This window comes from Phaseolus vulgaris, chromosome 11 (genome assembly GCF_051622355.1).
Source record: "Phaseolus vulgaris cultivar YP4 chromosome 11, ASM5162235v1, whole genome shotgun sequence".
Lineage (NCBI taxonomy): Eukaryota > Viridiplantae > Streptophyta > Magnoliopsida > Fabales > Fabaceae > Phaseolus > Phaseolus vulgaris.
In genome coordinates, this window is record NC_143508.1 from 49,444,895 (window position 1) to 49,467,979 (window position 23,085).

The 23,085-nt window shown below is 30.8% G+C and overlaps 2 protein-coding genes across 2 annotated transcripts; one reads left to right on the forward strand and one right to left on the reverse strand.

Annotated features, from left to right (window-relative positions):
• Positions 1–5,108: 5,108 nt before the first annotated feature.
• On the forward strand, positions 5,109–7,943 carry LOC137811159 (large ribosomal subunit protein uL5). Its single transcript, XM_068612792.2, has 5 exons — positions 5,109–5,223; positions 5,340–5,447; positions 5,540–5,582; positions 7,033–7,228; positions 7,530–7,943. Exons 1-5 carry the CDS (start codon positions 5,221–5,223, stop codon positions 7,723–7,725), a joined length of 546 nt encoding a protein of 181 aa, XP_068468893.1. The 5' UTR covers positions 5,109–5,220; the 3' UTR covers positions 7,726–7,943.
• Positions 7,944–12,766: 4,823 nt separating this feature from the next.
• LOC137831043 (embryonic abundant protein USP92) lies at positions 12,767–14,657 on the reverse strand. Its single transcript, XM_068638549.2, has 3 exons — positions 14,561–14,657; positions 13,689–13,794; positions 12,767–13,575 (listed from the first exon to the last, which is right to left on the reverse strand). Exons 1-3 carry the CDS (start codon positions 14,597–14,599, stop codon positions 12,923–12,925), a joined length of 798 nt encoding a protein of 265 aa, XP_068494650.2. The 5' UTR covers positions 14,600–14,657; the 3' UTR covers positions 12,767–12,922.
• Positions 14,658–23,085: the final 8,428 nt, after the last annotated feature.

Consider the following 23,085-nt stretch of genomic DNA (forward strand, 5'->3'; position numbering starts at 1 on the left):
GAAGCAGGTGGAGTTTGAGCCGACAGTGGTGATCCCAACACGAAATACCACAAGTGACTCTCCTATGGTAGAAGAAGAGTCAAATGAGGAAGAGGTTCCTACCCAAGAATCTCAACAGCAATCAGCGCCAATTGCAGTTAGAAGACAAAGACGAGATATTCAGAAGCCTGCTCGTTTCATGGATATGGTTGCCTATGCACTTCCAGTTGTTGATGACATTCCATCCACTTACCTAGAAGCCATTCTGAGTTCAGAGAGTGGTAATTGGGCAGGTGTGATGGAAGAGGAGATGTAGTCTTTGAAGAAGAACAAGACGTGGAAGCTGGCACAATTACTGAAAGGTAAGATGACAATTGGGTGCAAATGGGTATTTGCAAAGAAAGAAGGATTTCCTAATAAAGAAGATGTTCGCTACAAGGCAAGGTGGTTACAAGAACCAAGTTTAAACACTGTTTGGACTTGGTTAATATCTTGCACATTTGAAGTTAGCGCCCGGAGGCACAAATTTGAAGCACTGCAAAGTTTGTTTTTGTTATGTTTTGAGAAGATTTGTTTTAGGTGGGACTTGAAATTAAGCCAAGGTGGAGATTTGTTGATTTTGGCTTAATCCCAAGTCCCACATCGGTGGGTTCATTGTTTGAGAATGAGGTTTGAGAGTTATAAATTAAACTCTCCTCCTTCACTGTTATATATCCCAATTTGTAATATTTTCTCCCATAATAATAAAAGTGAGCTGTTTTTGCTATGCTTGGAGATTAGGCTAAATTGGTCGAACTCCGTTAACAATTTTCTAGTGTGTTTTTTCCTCTTTATCTCTTTTATTATTCTGCTTTATTTATTCAAAATATTATTTGTCGGGTAGCTCTGTTAGGTTTCTGTTTTAGTGGGAAAATTACCCATTTTTTTCCAAGTACTTGCTCATTAAATTAGTAATGTTTGACCCGTTTAAGTCATCATCCCTATAAATGTGTATTATAAAAAAAATTGTATAATTCACATTTTAAATATATACATTTTGGGAGATATAAAATTTATGTTTTATGTTTTTCTTATATATATATATAATAATCTAAATATTTGTTAAATAATTAAAAATATAACAGTGTCAAAAATTCAATACTGAAATAATATATATTTTTTAATATAATAAAAAAGAAATTATAATTATAAATACATAATCAAACAACTTAAGGTTATTTTAATAATATAAAATAAAACAATAATTAGGATGTATTTGAACTATATTTACTAGGACGAATTTTTATTTATTTGTCATCAATACACAATGTATTATATTTAACATGGAAGGACCATAAAAAAATTGTACAAAATTTTAAAATAATTATTAAGCTTGTATTAAAGATACTTTAAGCATTTTTTATGTCCTCTAACTCAAAGAAATAAAAAAGATGGTCTTAGATAACATAACCTAGATTGTACCTTCTTTGAAATAGACTATTTTATCATTGAAGTACACATAAGTATGGATTATTTCATAATGATTAATTTTTCTCTATAAAAGAAGTATAAATCTTAATAGAAGGAAATGAAATTATGTATATTAAAATTAATATAAATTTATTCATAATAGCTATACCATTATGCTTCCCTGTCGACTGGGCTGAGAACCTTCTTGTAATGTGTAAGTGGATACTGCTAAAACGTTAAGGTATGAATCATACGGACAAAACTCCACAGCATCAGCATTCCCCTTTAAATACCAATGTGCTACGTCCATGCCAGCCAACAAAATTTAAACTCTCTAAGACAAAACAGTTTCTACAAACTGCAAACAAAATGAATACATTTGTTCTAAGTTACCAAACTAAGAGAAGCATCAAAATGTTTTTGTTTTGCAATTAATCAACAACATTTTGAACGCAGAGAAAGGAATCATAACATAATTTAAATCTATTGATTGAAGAAGAGGAAGTGTGTGTAAGCGCAACGAACCTGTTCAAGCGTAGTGAAGTTCTCTATCAGAACTCAGAGCGTATTTCTCTTTCGCAGATATCACAAAACTTTTTTTTAAAAAAATTTACTACATTATATGCTGTTTCTTCAACATAATTACATCAATATGAACTAAATCCTCTTATATGATAGGATAAACTCTTATGACCTTACGCAAACTAAGTTATAGAAGCTCCCTCAACTCTAACCACACGATCTTTTTTGTGTGATTCCAATATATTAGTAAAGTCGGTATATCTCCTTAGTACGAATCTCAAATTCAATACATATCTTATACATCTCAACATAGTACTATTTTCCCTAGAAATAACTATATCTACATCATACTTCATATCATATACAATCATTCTATTACAAATTTTCATTCATACATACACATCCATCTTAAATCAAATGCTAATAAATTAAAAAATTATCATATATTACATTATAAAAATATTCAAATACAATATATTGGTCAAATATAACAATATAATAAAAGATAAAGACATTATAACATTTAGAAACATTTAAAAACATGTTTCTTTAAAGTTTAGCAAATCCTTTCTCACTTAGCTAGAATTTGGCTCACCCAACAAATTAAGCACATGTCCAACCACCATTTTGTTCGCCCAACCAAATACATTAACATACCCAACAAATTTTAGTCGCCCAACGAACACAATGCTCATCCAATGACTATATCATTAGGAGCGTTTCATAAGAAAAGCTTTTTCTCAATGAGAATTGACTCACCCAACAATCAAGACTCCCAGGTTTTCAATTAAATGAATTTTGTCCAACGTGAATTTACTCTCCCAACAACCACAACCAAATCCCTTGGAACTTTTATTAAATAAATCGTCTAGTGAATCTAGCTCACCCAACAACCAAAGCTCTCAGTCTTTTTATTAAAACAAATTTAGTCCAACAAGAGATTGGTTAACTACTCAAAGGAAAATCACTCCTCCAAACCAATAAAGCAAATGTTGCAATATATAAATATGCTAATCAAATGATAAAGAACACCTTATATCTTTATAGAAGGTTCCTATAGCATAAAGAAAACTAATGTAATATGATCCAAAGAAAACTTAATGGAAAACACTTTGAGTGTTTATCCAATGACCTAAGAGAGTGAGCCCAATTATTGTATATGTTGAAAGACCTTATCCTCCTTAGAGAAAAAGATTATCTAAACTAGGAGAGAAAGCTTGAACATTGTATTCATCATCAAACACAATCCTCCCTAGTCTTCAAACCGAATGATCACATACTAAATCTCCAAATCTTAGTCAGAAGTGATTGTTTGACAAAGAATACTCAGGTACAACTAAGAGTGACTTGAGTAAAGAATACTCCTTGCTCGGATCAATCAGGATTGGTTATGATCCAAAAGAATACTTGGTTAGCTAGGAGTGATTAGGTGTAAAGAATACTCAAGGTTAGCTGGGAGTGACTACGAACCCGAAGAATACTCAATTAAGTCAAAAGTTGATTGTGTCAAAAACACTTAAGAGATTAGCCAGAATCGACTACAAGCCAAAAAAAAAAATACTCAATATGTACTTCACAACGTTAGTATGCTTATTTGAACTTTACAAGTTAGCCAAGAACTTAATGTAGTTTGTAAGACATAAAAACTAATATAAATGGATGTGTATGTGTTCTCTCTTCCTTATCTCTTTTATGATACATATTATCATTGTCTGCACTGTCCCAAGAAGGAGAACTAATGCATGAAAACTTATCAAGATGCTTTACTAAACGTTTTTAAACTAAGTGTTTTATCTATTCTTGAATTGGTTGGTAAGATGTTAAGGCTATGATCCAATAATTTGTTAAAGTAAACATGAATATATGTTAGTAAAGTGATTTAGTTGAATTGTGTATGAGTCCACTCATAAAATAAGTTTTTGACTATGTTAGACTAATAATATTCGTTATAATTTTTTTTAAAGAGAAATGTTTCAAGTTTCATCATACAAACCTATTGAAATGTGTTTGTAAAATAATTTCGCTTTAAATCCTGTTTTCTCAATGTACCTTTATAAGTGTAATATGTATGAATTGTTGTATGTTAAATAAAAGAATATTATGATCATGCAAACAAAATCTAACATAACACATTAGTGGAAGATTTTTAGTCTGGTTATTTTAATAATTAAATTGTGTGTTTAATTTGCGAAAAGTTTTTAATAATTAATTAAATCTCAATTTAACTCTTTCTTTTTATAATTTTTCTATTTTTTTCACCATAGATATTTGATAAAAAAATTATATTGAAATTAAGGTTACAAGTTTGATTAACAAGATGACAATGAATAATTGTTGAGAAAAAAATTATTGTAAAAACTAGATGCCTTAAATCTTTATAAAACCATGATATTTTGTATTATTATTATACTCTCAAGTAATAATAAAAAAAGTTGTAATATAAATATTAATTTTTACTTTTGACCAATTGATAAATTTTCAATCTGGCTTCCATTGATATCAGACCCAAAATTAATAGTTCAATTCTCATTAGAGACAATTGAAGATCACGAGTTTGATATACTTTTATTTGTTGTAAACTTTTAAAATTAAGTAGAATAATTCAAAGAAAATATATATTTAAAATAATAAATATTTAATCTTTTTTAGAAAATCATTTTTTTAACTATACAAAAAACATTTAACATAATTTATTCATCCGTTCCTCTTCTACAAATATAAATCAATAAAAAAAATATTTTTCATTTTTTTTTAATTTGTTTTCATTCAAATAGTATATTCTTCATTTAACCTTTTTGTTCTATTTCCTTTTTCTGTTTGATTTCTCTCCTTAAGAAAATGTTATGATAATATTTATTTTTACCAATTTAAATGTTTTAACAATAAGTCAATTACGAAGAAAACCTGCTTTTGATTTTAATCTCTACACAGATTCATATGTTTATAATCTCTCACTTTTAATACTAGGAGTGATACAATTTTGTTTTTTTTTATTGGGGATAAAAAATACCCATTTTCTAGATTTATATCATCATTATTATTAGACTAAAATCAATATTATAGAATATTTTATCAACAAAATAAAATCAAAGTATTAATTATTAATTACAAAAACTGTATTATTAATCAGGGGTATTATAGTCATAGCCCACACATACCAAAACCCTAGTTTCTTCCACTCTCATATTTACTCTGTTCTCTGTCCCCATACCCACTACCACTGCATCTTGCCGCTGCAACTCTCTTCCTTCTCTTCAGCTTCCATTCGCAATGGTGAGTCTCTGTTTCTCTTCATTCCTCCTCTCTCTTCATCTCTTCCACGCGCTTCATCTTTCTCACACGTTCTTCTCAATTCAACCCCTTTGTGTTTTCTCTTCTGTTTGCATTAGGCTTCGGAGAAGAAACTATCCAACCCCATGCGGGAAATCAAGGTCCAGAAGCTCGTCCTCAACATCTCCGTCGGAGAGAGCGGAGATCGTCTCACCAGAGCCGCAAAGGTTTTTTTTTTTTCGTTTTATTTTTCAAAATCTTATTTTTTTGCTTTATTTTAATTTTGATTTGAACCCTTTTTTTATTGTTGTTGTTACAGGTGTTGGAACAGCTTAGTGGCCAAACCCCAGTGTTTTCCAAAGGTTTTTTTTTTTTTCTTCTTCTTCTCATTATTAGGATTACTTAAACTTGGTTTTATATAATTTCCTCTTCTGTAAATTTTCTCTGTTTTCTAATGGTAATAAGGGAGATCGGGTGTTTATGTAGTAACCATGTAACCGTTATTCTCGGTTTTTCTAACTGGAATATGTGCTTGATTGAATTACTTATTTTTTGGGGGAAGTAGGTGTCTAAAAAATTTGGAATGCTCAGATTTTTAAACGAGAGGAATGTTGTTATTGGTGTTGGGAATTTAGTTTCTCATACTCATTCCTCCCATTGTGTAGCTTAGATTGTTATTTTGTGAGTTATGTATTCATTGAAGTTCACTATGTTCAGTTTATGATATCACTTTGGCTAACAGTGCAGAAGGCTAATATATCAATTGCCTTAATTTAATTAACATGGAATTGAGGATAGGGTCGTAATGTGATTGTTTGAGTCAGGTTACATTTTAGAAATCTGTTGGGTACTGCATATCTGTGGCTGCAATGTTACAATAGTCGTTTTTGATCTGTGTCTGTGTCGTGGATGCAAGCTGCATTTTCCTGCAATTGAAATATTAAGGATTGTGATAGAACTGTGGGCTTGGTTTGTTTGCTGTTGGTTATAATTTAAAACTTTGTTTGGAAACTCAAGAAGCTATTGTTGTGAATGGGGATATTTTTGGCTCTATAATCGAGTCATCAGCAGGGGTCCATTCGTTGGCCACCTGACTGCCGCTTGGAGCCTAAATGAAAATACTAGAAGATCCTTGAAACCCCTTGGTTGTTCTCAAGACACAAGATCTGGTGAAATACTTGGGCTGATATTCTCTAGCCTCATAGAATTGTATTTAGTTAAGGGTCTTTCAATTTCTGAAAATATGTAACAATATTAAGGGTATTTGGGTGTGTAAGGCCGCAGTCCTGCAACAAGCCGTATTGGACTGCAATTTTTACCTTGTTTGGGTCTCAAACTAACTGCTTTAAATTGGAATATTTTGGCTCTGTAGTTGAGTCACCAACAGGGCCTCATTCTTTATCCACCTGTCTGCTGCATGGAGCCAAAATGATAATACCCGAAGATCCTTGAAACCCCTTGATTGTTTTCAGTATACAATATCCCTTGGTTGTTTTCAAGATACAATATCTGGTTAAACTACAGGTCTAGGCGAAGTGTGTTGACCAAAGATTATGATAATTTCTGTAAACCATTGGAAATTTTAAACGTATCATGTTTCATATTTTAAACTTAAATGCGTGGTTTTTTATATTTTTCTTACAAAACGTCTTTCACGGTGGTGGGATGGTTATTTCTGAAGATTAATGTTCCTACATGCAACATGTTTGCTAGTATAAGTTGTATTAGGCGAACATTGTCTGCTCCACCAACAATTTTTCTAGTTGCAACTGGCTGTTCTCTGATTGTTTATTTGTTCTTTGTTGTTGACAGCAAGATACACTGTCCGTTCTTTTGGTATCAGAAGAAATGAAAAGATTGCATGCTATGTCACTGTTAGAGGTGACAAGGCAATGCAGCTTCTGGAGAGTGGATTGAAGGTGAAGGAATATGAACTTCTGCGAAGAAACTTCAGTGATACTGGGTGCTTTGGATTTGGTATTCAGGAGCATATTGACTTGGGAATCAAGTAAGCTTAAAATCTCTTTGCACTTTATTATAAAATACATGTTATTTAATTGTTGTTATACTTATTATGCAGTACTTGAACCAGTTATTAAAAGATACAAAACTGCATCACTTTTTCTCTTACATGAGAACAGATTGAAATTTAATCTATGATTGTCTTCATGTATTGTTTTCTTTGTTATGCCCATTGAATTTGGTTTGTTCTTCTATTTGTATAATGTTATTGTAATTGACATGCCATTCTAACTATGCTCAATTAAAAAAAATTGTTTCATCAATGTTGAACGTTGGCTCTTCTTCAGGTATGATCCCTCAACTGGTATTTATGGGATGGACTTCTTTGTTGTTCTGGAACGCCCTGGCTATCGCGTCGGCCGCCGCCGCCGCTGCAAGTCTCGTGTTGGGATCCAGCATCGTGTTACCAAGGAGGATTCTATGAAGTGGTTCCAGGTGAAATACGAAGGTGTGATCCTCAACAAGTCACAGGCAATTGTTTAGTTAAATTAGCTAGTTGTTTTGAGGAGTTTACAAGTTTTGTTGTTTTAAATTCGATGCTTCTTCATTTAAATAGCTTGAATTACTGGAATATTGAAGGTACTTGTTTTTGACATCCATATTAATACGCCTTGACCCTTAATTGGATGTTCTATATTTTGCCTTTCCTCTAGCCGTTGTGTTTGAAGAACATATTCATTCATAGAACACTGGTTTTCTCATTGCATTGCCTTTAAGTTTTTGCCCCTTCTGAGGAATGCTTTCAATTGTTGTGAGGGTGAAAGAATGCTTTCAATTGTTGAAGGCTCTGGTGCATAAAACTCACTGGAAAAAATGTATCACTATTTCTCACTTATGTTAATTATGCGTAAACTGAAATTTTAATATTATATCTTTTAATTTATAAGGTAACTATTACACTTTTTTATATTTATTAATATGATTTCAAATTTTTTTTCAGTTAACTTTTAATAGATTTAGGTATTGCACGTTTTCCAACTACCATGTCAATGTAAATTCACAACCAAATTAATACACTTAATTCTCTTCAACCAAATAATAAACATTTTGCAATGATCTCCCTCTTCCAATATTAAAAAAATAGTTTTGGAAAAAGGTTTATTATTGAGAGATTAAAAGTAAAAAAAATCATTTTTACAAAAAAATCTTTATTTTGGAAATTATATACGTTTATATAGTTATATTATAGTTATTTTAAAATTATATTTAAATGCAATTATTTATAATTAACATTATAATTGATATCCTTTACAATAATTAAATATAATTTTTTAATACAGTGTTATAATTTATTAAAATGATTAATGTATGAAATATTTATTTATATTTTAATTAATTTTTTTAATGATCTAAATTTTTTTTTTAAAATATTATACTTTTCACAGTTAGTCGTAAAATAAATAAAACATATAATAATATTTAAAGTTAACTATATTTAAATATTGAAATTTAAATTTATTTTTGTTTCTATTTAATATATATTCTAGTGTCTATTTATTATGTATTCCAATTAACGTGGAAAAGAGACTCTTTCATAAACTTTTTGTTTTTATTTTTTATTTTTAATTTAAAATTGAGATTTGTAGTCAACCGTTACTCTGGACCATAGTTTTATTTCTTTTCTCTTTATTTACTTTTGAAAAACCGTTACCTATTTAATTTCATTCTATCTTCTATTCTAAACTCGGTTTCTATATTGATATCGTAAGTAAATGAAATAAAAATAATGATGATTTTTTCAGCAAAAGTATCGAGTAGAATTGTCTCTTTGTCTATATTTTTCGTATCACTAATAATATTTAAATCTTTATTAAATTCATATATTTTTATGTTATAATTAAAATGTTATTAAATATAATTATTTTTTATATATTAGACATTTAATCAAGGAAGTGTTAAATTATTAAGATAAAAAACCATTCTCATTTTGAACAGATTCAATAATTCTAAAAACATTGGAATTAATATAGTTTATTTTTAAAATAACTTTTGGTGTCTATTTTGTTATTTTGGCAAAGAATGATTGGAAGTCATATAATTATAGGTAAAATAATTGTTCTCAGGATCTTTAAGGTAGGAATTGACTTCAAATATACTATAATTTGTTTGATTATTAATCCTTGTTGTAGGATTCTCTTGTTGAGCAAACAACACAGGGGAATTTTAATTCTTATGGTCGGGAGGATATTTTTACTATTGCTATCAGACGACCTGAGCATCCTGGACGTGTTCGTGTTGTTGGATATGGTGTGGGGATTTCCTCATACTTTGGACCTCATCACAACGTAAGGAACATTCATCCAGTGAACCTAGCCACGAGCATTTGCTACAACTATGGAAACAGATAAAGGCTGAGGTCACTTAAGAGATTAAAGAAAGTTTAATGGAGGAATTTGATAAGCGGATGAATAGGGAGTTTGAAAAGTGACTGAAGGGTTTAGGACTTTCGCAGCCAAAATATGCTATGATACAACATGACTCGCCTCCTATTAAGAGAGTCACACTAAAGGGAGTTGTTCAACGGTTGATCCATAAGGTCAGACTTTGGCTCAACTGTCGAATGTGAGTTGTATGTTGATTATGATTCTTCCTCCCGATTCGTGGCCCTAGGTAAGTGTTATGAAGGGGTCACAATGTTACACAATGTGCCTCTTCCTTCTAATTTGATAAAGGTCACGCGGAAAAAGGTCCTTTATGGCGATGTTGCAGTTCCTGTGCCGACATCAGATGTGACAATTGTAGCAGAGACCTTACATACTTTCATTGTTTGACCTAGACATCTCATCAGACTTATATCAGAATCTATGGTATATCTTTGCACCAATATGATTACATTTGAAATATGTTATATTCTAACTAATTTAATTATTTGTTTGTTAATGAGTAACAAGAAACCAAGAAAAAATTGCTTGTGGAAAAGAAGAAAACATTCTCCATTGATGATCTTGTGATACCATTGGTGGAAGTTGCTATGACTTTAGATACAATCGTCGTAGAGGTTCCGTGAGATGTCAATGTTTTTGGTAGGCATAGTGATGTACCATTGTACTTTCACATGTCTGATTTGTTGGACCTTACATTCGAAAATCAGGAGATTAACGTAACAACAATGTAATTATGGATGATGTAAATTTTACTACTAAAACAATTATACTTTTTATTTATTATATATTACTAATAACTTATTGAAATTTAGGTATATTTGTGGATTATGTTTCAATGTGGGGAAACACTATATATATGGGTTTTTAGACTCTTAACTCATTTAATTAGTAGGTAACAATAAGTCATAAACACGAACATACATCACCACTGCCTTAAAGAATAGAGAAAAATATTTGTATATTGCTCCGTATATCCATGAGTAAGTCCATACACATTAAATAAGTTATACTAAATTATTGAAATAAGAGAGACTAACTAATTTTTTATGCAGGCGTCATTGACAACTATTGAACATATCTGTTCAAGATCGTACTGTTGCATGATTTTACTCCTTGCATAAGAAAGCTCATAGCTATTTTAAACACATTATAGATAGGTTAGAGCATTTCAATTAACATCTATTATTACTTATACATTACATAGTATTATGTGTTTTAACATGAAATATTATTATTTCAGTGCTTATTTCTGATATAACATGTTAAGTGGAAGGAGAAGTGCAAACTCAAAAAAAAAACTTACTTTGATGCACCTCAAGGAATTTAAAGTATATTTGTTCACTCAATTTAATGCGTGTCATTCATTGATTTAATAACATTTATTTTGACTAGTATGTAATAAGCAATTTGAAAATTATAAATGCGGTTATTATTATGTCATGCAACAAATATCAACTATTGTGCGAGTAGAAATTGAGAGAGGTTGGGATTAGGTAATACATTAATACAACAAGTCATTAAAATTTAGTGTTCTAAGATATTAACAGCTAAAATTTTGGTAACTAATTTAGATATCAATTTAATTTTTTTTAATAAATTTTTATTAATAATAGAAACCACTTTAGATACCAATAATTTTTTAGTCTCTAAAATAATATATATTTAAATTAATATAATAATGATTTATTTTTTTCTCTAAATTTGATTGTTTTAATAAATTTCCTTTAATGATATATATGTTTAGGTATAAATTTACTTATATAATATAACCTTTAGGTAATGTAACTATATTACAATTGACCTCTTTTAAATGATAAATTACTATTTAAGTATTTTTTTAGAAATAATAGAATTGAAAATGAACTTTTAAATTAATTATTATAATATACATAATTTCATTTCCTTCTATTAAGATTTATACTTCTTTTAAAGGGAAATATTAATCATTATAAAATAATGCATAGTTATCTGTAGTTCAATGATAAAATAGTCGATTTCAAAGGTACAGTAGTATAGGTTTGTTGATCTAGACCATAATCTTCTGAGTTAGTGGAAAAAAATGCTTAGAGTGTCTTTCATACAAGATTAATAATTATTTAAAATTTTTGTACAATTTTTTTATGGTATCTTAAATAGAATACAGCGTGTATTCATGACAAATAAATAAATTCGTATTAGTAAATATAACCTTAAGTTGTTTGATTATTTATTTAATTATAATTTATTTTTTATTATTTAATATTAAAAAATATATTATCTTTATATATGTGAACCGACTCATTTAATTAACCCGTGAATTTCATAAAAGAGAAACAACTTACAAAAATAAAAATCTATTTAAAATGTGAATTATACAATTTTTTTATAATACACATTTATAGGGATGATGAGTTAAACGGGTCAAACATTATAACTGACTTAATGAGTAGGTACTCTCGAAATGAAGGTAGAATTCCATTATATTATATTACTTTTTTTTTATCAAATCACTTCAAATGTTATTTTTAACAAATTAATATTTTTCATTTCTTTATAAAATATATTTTTATATAAACATTTAATAACAAAACAAAAAATAAGAAAGAAAATGAAAATAATAATAATAATAATAAAAAATAACAGAAAAGATTTACATGTAGAATTTATGTCAATCAATCACGACTTAATTGCAATCTACACATAATTGAACTTGTGTCAATCAAGCATAACAATAAATTTTAATGTTTCATAATCAAAGTTATCAAAACTTAACACGACTTTTAAAAACTACGAAAAGAAAGATTAAGAGATGTTAAATAAAGTTGTGGTTGAATCATGCGACTTCATCATTAACACTAAAATTATGTTTGACCAACACTAAACAAAGTCATCCTATCCATTGCGACGTCTTAACAATAAAATCATCACATGTTGACACTGAGTTGTGTATTCCAATAATTTAAAAAAATTAATTTATTTTGATAATATTATCAATAAATTGAATTATTTCATTAAAAATTTCTCATATTCATCCATTACTAACTTTGTGGTACCAACATAAATTAATAAGCTACACATAACATTGCACTACTTTATTAAAAATTCCTCAAATATACATCCCATTGCTAACTTTGTGGTACCAACATAATTAATAACACACATAGCACAGAACTACTATAATTTATTTGAAATACATATGCATAGAAATCACTTTAATAGAAGTCATGTTACAAAACATGAACACCCACATGAAAGTCCTTGATTATTGATGATCATAAGAAACTAACATAAATGAAATATGCATACACATATAAGATCTAGGCAAAGCAAGATTCCTTGGTGCCTAGATTTGGTACCCAAGCAAGAGCCTTATTGCCAACAAAATGGCAAACAGGTACAGTTCCAGGCTTCACTTTGAGAACCTGATAAAGCACAACAGGATCCATGCCTCTTGTATCATGGTGGCAAATGGTGAGTGCCTCAGCTTTAGTTCCATCAGAGGCTACCAAAGGAACCATATAAGCTGTTGTTGCATTGATTTGGTGGCAGTAAAACACAACCTTTTCAAAGTTCAGTCTGTGACACATGACAGCTTTTTCTCCAACTCTCTTCACTTCCTCAACACTGTACCCATCATGATTCTTGTCAAAGGAACTTGAAATCACCTTGATATTCTTCCCAAGCTTTGAAGTGGCAAAACCCATCATTGATTCCAAGGATGCTGCACAAAACTTTTCTTCTCCTTTGCCAGCTGCTTTCCCACAAACCTCATCAAGATTATATTTCTCTGATACTTGTCCATGCAGCCATGCTCCAAAAGGTTGGCTTGTTGTTCTTGAGGATGGTTTAGTGTTGGAGTTGTTGTGGATGCCCAGATGCATCATCTTCCTAGGATGAAGTTCATGTTCAAAGAAGAGAGTCCAATACTGTTTCTCTTCTTCCACTTGAATAGGCAAATTGGCTTTGCTTGCTGCATATACAAATATGAACAATCATACAAAAATCTTTCTCATCATCACATTTTTTTCACAGTGCAGCATGATTTAACATATATTGATCCCTTAAAGAATTGGAGTAACTTACGAGGCAACACTAGATCTCTGAGAGGCTTGGGCACTGTAGTGTTTGGAAAAACAGAAAACCAATAATCTTTAGCAGATTGCGAGGCATCAATTTCTCTCAGAGTTAGCTGCAGAAATTGTTCAAAGTAACATAAGCGTTACAGCAATTATAGGTTAAGAAAAACTTGTTCCATACATTACAAAATTTCACTTAATTTACAAGTAGAAATAAAAAGATTATAGATGTATTCTGAATTGAACTTAAAAGATAAAATAAAATCTGAAACTGAGTTTCTTATAGTCAAGACAAAGGGTATCCATAATTAGTTCAAACTAATCAAATATATTTTTGTTGTGTGGTTGGTAGGTTAGACTACAATAAAATCATGAAATAGAAATCAATTTTTAGAGATAAAAAATAATTAGTTGTTATAATGACTAAATTAGAGATTATTTTAGAAACTAAATTTTTGTTGGCTTCTAAAATAGTTTCTATTATTGTTAAATAGTTTCTAAATTAATGTCTAATTAGCAACCGAGGTTTTTGCTACTTATTATTTAGATTCTAAATTTGATAGCAAAAACCTTGGTTGCTAATTAGACACAAGTTTATAAATCATTTAACTATAATAGAAACTAATTTAAAAACAAAAAAAAATTCAGTCTCTAAAATCGTTTCTAATTTAGTCACTTTAGCAACTAATTATTTTTTGTATCTAAAAATTGATTTTTATTTCATGATTTTTTTTTGTAGTGTTAGGATTTGTGAGATTTTTTTCGTGATATGAAAATCATACATTCTTGAAAAACATGTAAAATGATGAAGTTAAAACAATGAAGGTAAACCAATGTAAAATGATGAAGCTATAGCAAAGATGGAGGAAAATGGCTTACACATAAAAAAGCTAAAAAGATTAGATGTCCAAACTCCATTTTTGCTGTGAAGTGAGATTATGGGAAGCTATTGAGTTTATGTGTTGGGAATGAGGTGAGTTGGTGATAGTATATATATAGTGAATTCAAGTGACAATTATTAGCTTCTTTGAAATAATTGTGTTATCAAATTTCAACAAGAAAAATATAAATTATTGTGCCATCTTCTATCAATTAAGGCAACTATTATTTTTTATTCAACTCTGGCAACTTGCCAACCACACACTGCTCCCAGCACACCAGAACAAACTGTGATAGCCACCACTGCAATTAATACAATGAAAAAAAAAAATTACACTAATTTAAAACAAGCACTTATCTATTAAAAATACGTTTTTAAGCATTTTCATTGAATATTAAATAATAAATTGATATATTAAAAATTCATATTATTAAATATTTTTATTGTTTTTTTCCTGATTGAGTGCTTGTATTATTAAAAAAATATCACCGTAAATGAGATAATCACAATCACTATATATAGATAAATTTATGATCTCAGTGTCAAATTCATGAGTTTTCAAGTTTAAACACTTCGAATAAAAGATAATTTTTGTTAATTTGATTATAGATTTGAAAATTAAATATTGTCAATTATTTTTTGTTTCTAGTGAAGTTTACCAACTCTATATATAAAAGATATTAGTTATTTGAGTTTAAGAGGTACAAATAACTATTATATTTCTATTGCTTACTTTTATGTCATTTTTTTTTTATAAATTCATGAAATGTATTGGTGTCATATATATGAAACTAATAATTAATATTGTAACCTTTTAAAGAGAAACGTTTTTAATATAATTTATATTTTCGTATATGAGATCTTTTAAATGATAAATTATTATTTTAGAAATAATAGAATTGAAAATGTATTTTCGTATATTAATTTTAATATACATAATTTCATTTCCTTCTATTAAGATTTATACTTCTTTTATAGAGAAAAATTAATCATTATGAAATAATCCATAATTATCTGTACTTCAATGATAAAATAGTCTATTTCAAAGAAGGTACAATCTAGGTTAGTTGATCTATATAAGACCATAATTTTTTATTTCTTTGAGTCAGAGGACATAAAAATTGCTTAGAGTATATTTAATACAAGATTAATAATTATTTTAAAATTTTGTACAATTTTTTTATGGTCCTTCCATGTTAAATATAATACATTGTGTATTGATGACAAATAAATAAATTCGTCCTAGTAAATATAGTTCAAATACATCCTAATTATTGTTTTATTTTATATTATTAAAATAACCTTAAGTTGTTTGATTATTTATTTATAATTATAATTTCTTTTTTATTATATTAAAAAATATATATTATTTCAGTATTGAATTTTTGACACTGTTATATTTTTAATTATTTAACAAATATTTAGATTATTATATATATAAGAAAAAATAAAACATAAATGTTATATCTCCCAAATATCAAATACTAGAGTGAATATATATTATTAAATTGAAGTATTTGACCAAATATCAAAATCTTTATTTTTTCTTCTTCTATTGGTGATGCACTATTTAATATATCTTTATATATTTGAACCTATAACCCATGAATTTTATAAAAGAGATAACTTAAAAATAAAAATATATTTAAAATGTGAATAATACAATTTTTTTATAATACATATTTATAGGATGATGACTTAAGTTGGTCAAACATTACTAATTTAATGAGAAGGTACAATTACATTATATTATATTACTTCTTTGCTGATTTTCATTGAATTTGTTTGTTACTATCCCCACCCTACCTCTGCTATATTTGCACCTTCCTTATAGCCGCCATCACTGTTCACCCAAACACACTTTTATTTATTTATATCAATTATTGAAATGTACTTAGATATATGTGATGAGATTTTCCATAACCTTTTTTTTATAGAAAAAGAATATTTAATTTTTTTATAAATTAAAATTAGTTTATGTACAAGTAAAAAATAAAAATAAAAAGTTATATAAATTTTACTTTAAATTATGAAAATTAATTACATATTTTTATATATTTTTTTCAAAATTGTAAAGAAACTCGTCTAAGTATATTAAGACAGTTATTCATTACAAATCATACTTGAAAAAATAAAAAAAAAGTAATATGCTGTATTTTGTAAGAGTGTTTTCAAGAGTTTTGCTTCCGGATTTGACTTAGCAATTTAGAAAATAAAATGTACTCACAATCATTACTTTTATCAATATATATAATATAAAGTTCATGTAATAAATAAGTTTTAATTCTAGTTCTTAGTTTCTTTAAGACATGTATACTCTTATCAGTAATTGATCAACTAATATATAATATATTATATATAAAAAAAGAGATGATGAATAAGTCACAATTTACTATAAGAAAAATTGGAATTTCACACAGTCAAAATTCGTAGTCTTTCTCTAGTGATTAGAAAACTTTAACCACTACAAAAGACATTCTTTTGTCATATTATGATTTTTATTATACTTATTATTATTATTATTATTATTAATAATAAGTTAATAAAAATCATAATATGATAAAAGAACTTGTGTGGTATAGTGATTAATGCTTCCGTGATTATCAAAGGGATTTGGTTTCGAATCCTGTCTATCTTTTAACATTAATCCGTATGTAATTTATTTCAAAATTAATTAAAAAATTACCAGAAGTGTTACCTACGGATTCCGTGTATGTAACTATTTCTTGTAGTGATTTTTGTAGAGTTTATTTTGTATTCAAAACTTCAATGTTTTTTTTATGTACAATAATAAAATGACTTAGTTATTATTTAAATTATATAAATAATGTATTTTAGATAATTTTATTGATTAAATTATTCATAATTAATGATCTTGTTTCATATTTACTTGTTCTTGGGATAGGGAAGTAAAAAAAGTTTTGTCAAATTTTGGTTATTAATTTTAGAATTTAAAGTTTATTCTACAAGTTTATGTTTTCAGTTAAAAAGTAAATACAATAATTTGATTTGTCTAATGAGATATAAAATGATAGCAACTTTGTCTTGCTACTCTCCTTCCAATTATTAGTGGTTTTGTTTTATATTTAAATATTTTTATATGAAAAGATAATGGTTGACTATTATATATATGAGAGAAGTGAAAAATATTTTATAGAAAACTTTGTACTTGTCACAACAAGTTAATTGTTCTGGGTAAGGGATGATTACTTTGAGGCGGTAAGGGTGTGGAATTTAGGTCAGGAGATGGGGTACACTCTTGAAGGGTAGGAAAATCTAGTAGTTAAAAGAATAGAATAAAAAGGAGAGAGAGAGAAAAAGAATATAGTGAGAGAATAAGTGGGAAGAGAGAGACTCTCTTTTATTTCTCTATATGAAACATATTGCAACTATAGTGCCATGCATAGGTATATTTATATATGGGTGTGAGTACAGTGGCTCGTATAACAGAGTAACAGAAGCTGTTACAGAGACTAAGTAACATCCTCCCGTAAACTAATGGTGGGTTTAGAGACAACCATTAGTTTAGCCATAAACTTGTGAAAGGAAGACCCAGTGAGAGGCTTGGTGAGAATGTGAGCAAGTTGTAGGTGGCCAGAAACATGAGAGAGCTGAAGTTGGTGTTGTTGAAGGGAGTCACGCACAAAGTGTAGATCAAGGTCAAAGTGCTTGGTCTTGGAATGCATAATGGGGTTAGCAGCAGGAAGAACAACTCCTAGTGTTGGAAAAGTGATGCTCAGTTCTTGAAGCAGATTGGAAACCCATTTGATCTCAGCTAGGGCAGCGACAATACTTCTATATTCAGCTTCAGTTGTACTGCAGGAGACCGTCTTTTGCTTATTGGAAGACCAGGCAACAAGATTAGATCCGAAGAACACGGTATAACCATAAATGGACTTACGATCATCTGGATTAGACCCCCAGTCAGCATCGACAAAGGCGACAATGGTGAGATGAGGTGAAGGCTGCAAAAGAAGACCATGAGACCGTGTTCCAGCTAGGTATCACAAAATTCGTTTTACAGCTTTCCAACGGTGAAGTTGAGGATTATGAAGATACTAGCAGACTTTGTTAACACTGTAGGATAACTCAGGTATGGTGATTAGGATGTATTGTAGTGAACCAACAATGAACCTATAAAGAGAGGGATTATCAACTACTGTAGTGCCATCACGAGTGAGACGCATGGAAGATATCATGGGCGTAGGCTGTGGTTTGGAGGAGAGCATTCCAGATTTGTGAAGCAAGTCAGTGATGTACTTTGTTTGGGATAAATGTAGAGATCCATGAGTTGTCCAAGAGATCTCAATGCCGAGGAAGTAGTGAAGGCGACCAAGATCCTTGAGGCCAAAGTGTTGTTGTAGGGAAGAGATTAGGGACTATATAACAATAAGAGAACTGCCAGTGATTAGGATGTCATCAACATAAATTAAAACAAATAAAGTAATAGTTTTGGTAGTTTGGATAAATAAAGAAGTGTCTGATTTAGTTGCAGAGAAACCAAAAGAAAAGAGAGTTGACTTAGCTTATGGAACCACGAACGGGGTGCTTGTTTAAGACCATATATTGCTTTGTGAAGTTTGCAAACTAGAGTGGGATCATTGTTGAAACCTGGAGGTTGAAGCATATAAACGGATTCTTGGAGATCACCATAGAGGAATGCATTGTTGATGTCAATTTGATGGATGGGCCATTGTTTGGAGAGAGCTATGGTTAAGATGATGCGGATGGTTGCCGGCTTGACTACAGGACTGAATGTTTCTGAGTAATCTATTCCTGCATGTTGATGAAAGCCTTTAGCAACTAGGCGAGCTTTGTGACGTTGAAAGGAGCCATCAACATTGTACTTGTTTTTGAAAACCCATTTACAACCAATTGGTTGAATGCCTTGCGGTGGCTGAGTCAGAGTCCAAGTATGATTAGCGAGAAGCGCATCATACTCTTCCTTCATAAAAACAACCCAGTTAGGAAGTTTGAGGGCTTCTTTGACCGTGGAAGGAACAACCTCAATATCAACAGTAGATGAAAATAGTCGTGGTTTAGAGATACCAGACTTTCCTCTTGTGATAATGGGGTGAATATTTTGAGTGATAGGTGGATGCTCGAGTGGTGTGTCAATAGGAGATGGAGGAGAATTATGGGATGGTGATGCAGGAGAGTGAGAAGAAATAATGTCTAAAGAAGGAGATGATGAAGGAGATGCAGGGGAAGCAAAATCCAAAACAGTTAATGAGGGTAGAGATGAAGAGCTATGCAAGGGTGTGGGGTTAGTATTGGGTAAGGTAAAGAATTGTGAATATGGAAAAAGAGATTCGTTGAAAACAACATGCCGTGTGATATATGTCTTACCTTCGTTGGAGACACATACATACCCTTTGTATTGAGGGCTATAACCAAGAAATAAGCAGATAACAGAGCGAAAATTTAGTTTATTTTTGGAAAATGGGCGCAGTAAAGGATAACATACACAACCAAAAATCTTGAAAAAGGAGTAATCAGGTTGTTTGTTAAAAAGCAAGTGATAAGGATTATCAAATATAAGAACTAGTGATGGTAAAACATTTATGATGGTTACAGCAGTGGTGAAGGCTTCACCCCAGTATTTAATAGGAAGAGATGTATGAGCAAGAAGAGTCAAACCAACCTCAGTAATGTGACGATGCTTTCTTTCAATTGAACCGTTTTGCTCATGGGTGTAGGGACAAGTTAAACAGTGGTGGATGCCATGTTCAACAAGATATGGTTTAATGCATAAAAATTCTTTTGCATTATCTGTTTGAATAACTTTAAGTTGATACCCGGTTTGTTTTTTAGCAAAGGTTTTGAAAGATTTAAAAATAGGTGCAACTTGGGATTTACGTTGTAAAAGATAAAACCAAATATATTTTGTGTAAGCATCAAGAAAAGCAATAGTAATATGATCCATTAGAAGATGCAGTGGGAGATGGTCCCCAAATATCAATATATATAAGTTGTAAGGGGGCAGTGTAAACAGTGTGAGAATCAGAAAAAGGTAATTGGTGAGCTTTACCAAGAATGCAAGAATCACAGAAACCAGTTTTTGCAGAAAATGGAAGTTTACAGTGTTTGATAATACGATGAATAATAGTGTCATTAGCATGACCAAAATGTGCATGCCATAGAGTGTAAGTGTCAGTAGTAGGTGAAACAATAGTATGATGAGCAGATGATGGAAAGTAAGGAACAAAATCTGAGAAAACATATAGACCATTTCTAAGCCTTCCTTGAAGAAGTATCTCCTTGGTGTCCTGCTTTTTGACAAGACAATGGTGAGGATGAAATTCAAAGAAAACAACATTATCATGAGCAAATTGAGAGACACTAAGAAGATTTTTATTGATATGAGGAACATGTAATAGTTTATTCAGAGAGAATATATGATGATTTGTTGGATTAATGAAATCTGCAGAACCAGTATGTTTGATATATAAGCCAGAACCATTACCTATTTTGACAGTTTCGGATCCAGTATAAGGGATTTTGTCATGGAGAGTGGAAGCATCATGCGTAAAGTGATGAGATGCACCACTGTCAGGGTACCAAAGAGATTCATGGGTGGAGGGAGGAGAACCGAGAATGGATGGTTCATCATTGTCACGTAATGGAGGAGCAAACTGTGAATGGTTAGCAGAAAAAGAAGATGAAGGTTTTCTGTCATACCTATGCCAACAATCGAATGCATAATGTCCAGTTTTCCAGCAAATTTGACACTGAATCTTGGTGGAAGAAGTGAAGTTGGAAGAAGATGAAGAAGAGAGCCATTATGGTTTTGGTGTTGATTTGTCACCGGCAAACCGAGAAGACTTGGAACTGAACTTGGATCTTGAGAAGCCACGAGTGTTTCTGTGCGCATTTTGAGAAGATTTAACATGATTAAAAGAAGTGGTATTAACCTGATAAAGAAGATCGTTGTTGTTGCGATATCTTTCTAAGCGTTCTTCTTGGGCCAAAAGGAGAGCCTCAACTTCTTCTACCGTGTAAGGGTTTGTGCGGGATGTGACAGAGGTAATGAAGGCATCGTACTCTTTAGGCAAGCCATCAAGAATTATTTCAATGTGTTCTTCTATGGAGATGGGTGATCTAGCGGCAGCCAAGGAATCAATAGATTTCTTGATGTCTTGAAGATAAACAGAGATGGAACGCTTTCTTTTGGGAGTGCATGAAAGCATGCGTAATTTTTTGACACAGGCTCGGGTCTTTGATGCATAGTGAATCTAAAGATTGGACCAGATTTGATGAGAGGAAGAGAGTCCCACCATGTTGGTAAGAAGAGGAGGAGAAATGGAAGAAAGGAGCCAGGCTACAATGGCCTAATCTTGGCGTTCCAAAGCAAGTAAAGTAGGAGAGAAGGTGGAGGTAGATTCATCTGCAGCGAGGAAAATCGGGGAGGAGTAGATGCAGCATCCAAGAATTTGGTGAGATTGAGACCTCGAAGAGTGGCCATGACTTGTTGTTGCCAAATCAGATAATTACCTTCTTCCAATTTGAAGTGAATAGGGGTGGTAAAGATATGTGGAAAAAAGGCGGGAGAAGAGAAAATTTGGGTTGTGGTTTTGCTTGAAGATGCAGCGGCCGGGGTGGGTGTTTTGTCAGCCATATTGGCTCTGGATACCATGTGAGTAAAAAGGAGAGAGAGAGAGAGAAAAAGAATATAGTGAGAGAATAAGTGGGAAGAGAGAGACTCTGTATTATTTCTCTATATGAAACATATTGCAACTACAGTGCCATGCATAGGTATATTTATATATGGGTGTGAGTACAGTGGCTGGTATAACAGAGTAACATAAGCTGTTACAGAGACTAAGTAACACGGAGGGTATGGATAAAAATTTATCTGACAAAGATAATTAGCATTAATATTAGGGGTTTGGGAGGTAGTGTTAAAAGAAAATATATTAAGGATCTTATTTGGAAGGAACAAGCAGGTAGGGTATGTATACAGGAAATTAAGAGTACGAAGTTAGATTTAGCAACGTATGCTCAGTTATGGGGAAATAACGACATTGACTGGGTTGAGAATGAGGCAGTTCAAGGTGCTAGTGGACTAGTCACCATGTGGAGGCGTAGTAGCTTTGAAAAGACAAGTCATATGAATGAGGCAAATTATAGTATTATTGAAGGAGTTTGGAAGGAGGAAAACGAAAGCATGGTCACTATAGTAAACATGTATGGGTTTGGAACCTTGCGTGAAAAATCAAAGGTGTGGCAAGAGATAGTGCAAGTAAGGGAAAAATAAACCTCAAAACCATGGTGTGTAATGGGGGATTTTAATGCTATCAGGTCAAACGAGGAAAGAAAGGGAATTGGAAACTAGGGGAATTATAACTTAGAAATCAAAAGGTTTAATGAGCTTATTGCAGAAGCAGGACTACAAGATATTCTGAGGTTAGGAAGGAAATTCACGTGGTACAAACCGAATGGAACAATAAAGAGTCGAATCGACAAGATCATGGTAACAAGAGAATGGTTGGATGTTTGGCCGAATTGTAAGCAATATGTACTG